The sequence below is a fragment of the Micromesistius poutassou genome (assembly GCF_964030765.1).
Source record: "Micromesistius poutassou genome assembly, chromosome: 8".
In the NCBI taxonomy this organism is placed as follows: Eukaryota; Metazoa; Chordata; class Actinopteri; order Gadiformes; family Gadidae; genus Micromesistius; species Micromesistius poutassou.
This window is the reverse complement of record NC_140278.1, coordinates 20,988,561-20,991,060: the sequence shown is the minus strand read 5'-3', so window position 1 is coordinate 20,991,060 and position 2,500 is coordinate 20,988,561. Positions and strand designations below refer to the sequence as shown.

At 58.1% G+C, this 2,500-nt stretch overlaps 2 protein-coding genes across 3 annotated transcripts in view; both read right to left on the bottom strand.

The window, feature by feature from the left end:
* LOC311351027 (uncharacterized protein) overlaps window positions 1-2,008 on the bottom strand; it is a gene marked incomplete at its 5' end in the record, with an annotated part of 2,393 nt that extends 385 nt beyond the window's left edge. Inside the window, 2 exon segments of the mRNA XM_084471108.1 lie at window positions 1,867-1,908; window positions 1,910-2,008. Of these exon segments, the coding sequence (XP_084327234.1) occupies window positions 1,867-1,908; window positions 1,910-2,008 (141 nt within the window).
* Window positions 1-2,500, bottom strand: part of LOC311351107 (uncharacterized protein) — a 223,410-nt gene that overhangs the window by 184,065 nt on the left and 36,845 nt on the right. The window lies entirely within an intron of this gene.

The window sequence follows — 2,500 nt, the reverse complement described above, 5'->3', positions numbered from 1 at the left end:
AGACTTTTATGTTTGCTTTAGCTTTCTGCTAAATCTTAAATCAAAGTAACTTTGCCTTTATTTTCTCACTTTCTAAAATGCATTTTTATTAACTCTGCCTTTCTAAAATGGCAGAGTTTATATGTGAAGCACTTTGAGTCTGCCTTGTGTATGAAAAGTGCTATATAAATAAAGTTGCCTTGCCTTGCCTACATGTAGACTGGACATTGGGATTTGAACCCAGTACCTTTGGGCTGGGAGTCAAACACTGTAGCCACTGCTAGAGGGTAGAGAGGTAGGGGGTAGAGAGGTAGGGGGTAGAGAGGTAGAGAGGTAGGGGGTAGAGGGGTAGAGAGGTAGGGGGTAGAGAGGTAGGGGGTAGAGAGGTAGAGAGGTAGAGAGGTAGGGGGTAGAGAGGTAGGGGGTAGAGAGGTAGAGAGGTAGAGAGGTAGGGGGTAGGGAGGTAGGGGGTAGAGAGGTAGAGGGGTAGGGGGTAGAGAGGTAGAGAGGTAGAGAGGTAGGGGGTAGAGAGGTAGGGGGTAGAGAGGTAGGGGGTAGAGAGGTAGGGGGTAGAGAGGTAGAGAGGTAGAGAGGTAGGGGGTAGAGAGGTAGGGGGTAGAGAGGTAGAGAGGTAGGGGCTAGAGAGGTAGGGGGTAGGGAGGTAGGGGGTAGAGAGGTAGAGAGGTAGAGGGTAGAGAGGTAGGGGGTAGAGAGGTAGAGAGGTAGAGAGGTAGAGGGTAGAGAGGTAGAGGGTAGAGAGGTAGGGGGTAGAGAGGTAGAGAGGTAGAGAGGTAGAGGGTAGAGAGGTAGGGGGTAGAGAGGTAGAGGGTAGAGAGGTAGGGGGTAGAGAGGTAGGGGGTAGAGAGGTAGAGAGGTAGAGAGGTAGGGGGTAGGGAGGTAGGGGGTAGAGAGGTAGAGGGGTAGGGGGTAGAGAGTAGAGAGGTAGAGAGGTAGGGGGTAGAGAGGTAGGGCGGTAGAGAGGTAGAGAGGTAGGGGGTAGAGAGGTAGGGGGTAGAGAGGTAGAGAGGTAGGGGGTAGAGAGGTAGGGGTAGAGAGGTAGAGAGGTAGGGGGTAGAGAGGTAGGGGTAGGGAGGTAGGGGGTAGAGAGGTAGAGAGGTAGAGGGTAGAGAGGTAGGGGTAGAGAGGTAGAGGTAGAGAGGTAGGGGGTAGAGAGTAAGAGGGTAGAGAGGTAGGGGGTAGAGAGGTAGGGGGTAGGAGAGGTAGGGGGTAGAGAGGTAGAGAGGTAGAGGGTAGAGAGGTAGGGGTAGAGAGGTAGAGGGTAGAGAGGTAGGGGGTAGAGGGGTAGAGGGTAGAGAGGTAGGGGGTAGAGAGGTAGAGGGTAGAGAGGTAGGGGATAGAGGGGTAGGGGGTAGAGAGGTAGGGGGTAGAGAGGTAGAGAGTAGAGGGTAGAGAGGTAGGGGGTAGAGAGGTAGAGGGTAGAGAGGTAGGGGGGTAGAGGGGTAGAGGGTAGAGAGGTAGGGGGTAGAGAGGTAGAGGGTAGAGAGGTAGGGGTAGAGAGGTAGAGGGTAGAGAGGTAGGGGATAGAGGGGTAGGGGTAGAGAGGTAGGGGGTAGAGAGGTTGGGGTAGAGAGTAGAGAGGTAGGGGGTAGAGAGGTAGAGGGTAGAGAGGTAGGGGGTAGAGAGGTAGAGGGTAGAGAGGTAGGGGATAGAGGGGTAGGGGGTAGAGAGGTAGGGATAGAGAGGTAGGGGGTAGAGAGGTAGGGGGGTGATGAAGCCCACAGCCACACTGCTGCCGACGTGAACCCGGCTATGAACCCGGTGCCTTCTCCGAACCTAAAGGGGTCAAACCCCTCACCGCTGCCCCCCCCCCCCCCCCCCTCCCTGCTGCCGCCCTGAGGGGGGGGGGCCTGGGGGGGGGCAGCTCACCTGCTGCGTGACGTCGGTGACCCAGGGCCGGACCGGCAGCCCCGTCACACCAGCCCCCCCGGCCGTACAGCCAGGTGCCGTACTCGTTGGGGACCGCCCCCTCCTTGACCCGCGTGGTGCAGCCAGCGGGGAGCCTGGAACACAACCAGAGGACCGGGAGGACAGGGAGAACCGGAGACAGGGAGGACAGGGAGAACCGAGGACAGGGAGAACCGGAGGACAGGGAGGACAGGAGGACAGGGAGGACAGGGAGACCGGAGGACAGGAGGACAGGGAGAACCGGAGGACAGGAGAACCGGAGGAACAGGGGGGACAGGGAGGACAGGGAGGACAGGGAGAACCGGAGGACAGGGAGGACAGGAGGACAGGGAGGACAGGGAGAACCGGAGGACAGGAGGACAGGGAGAACCAGAGGACAGGAGAACCGGAGGACGGGAGGACAGGGAGGACCAGAGGAACAGGAGAACAGGGAGAACAGGGAGAACCGGAGGACAGGAGGACAGGGAGAACCGGAGAACCGGAGGACAGGGAGAACCGGAGGAACAGGAGGACAGGGAGAACCGGAGAACCGGAGGACCGGGAGAACAGTCAGACAGTCAGAACTGTCAGAACCGTCAGAACCGTCAGAACCGTC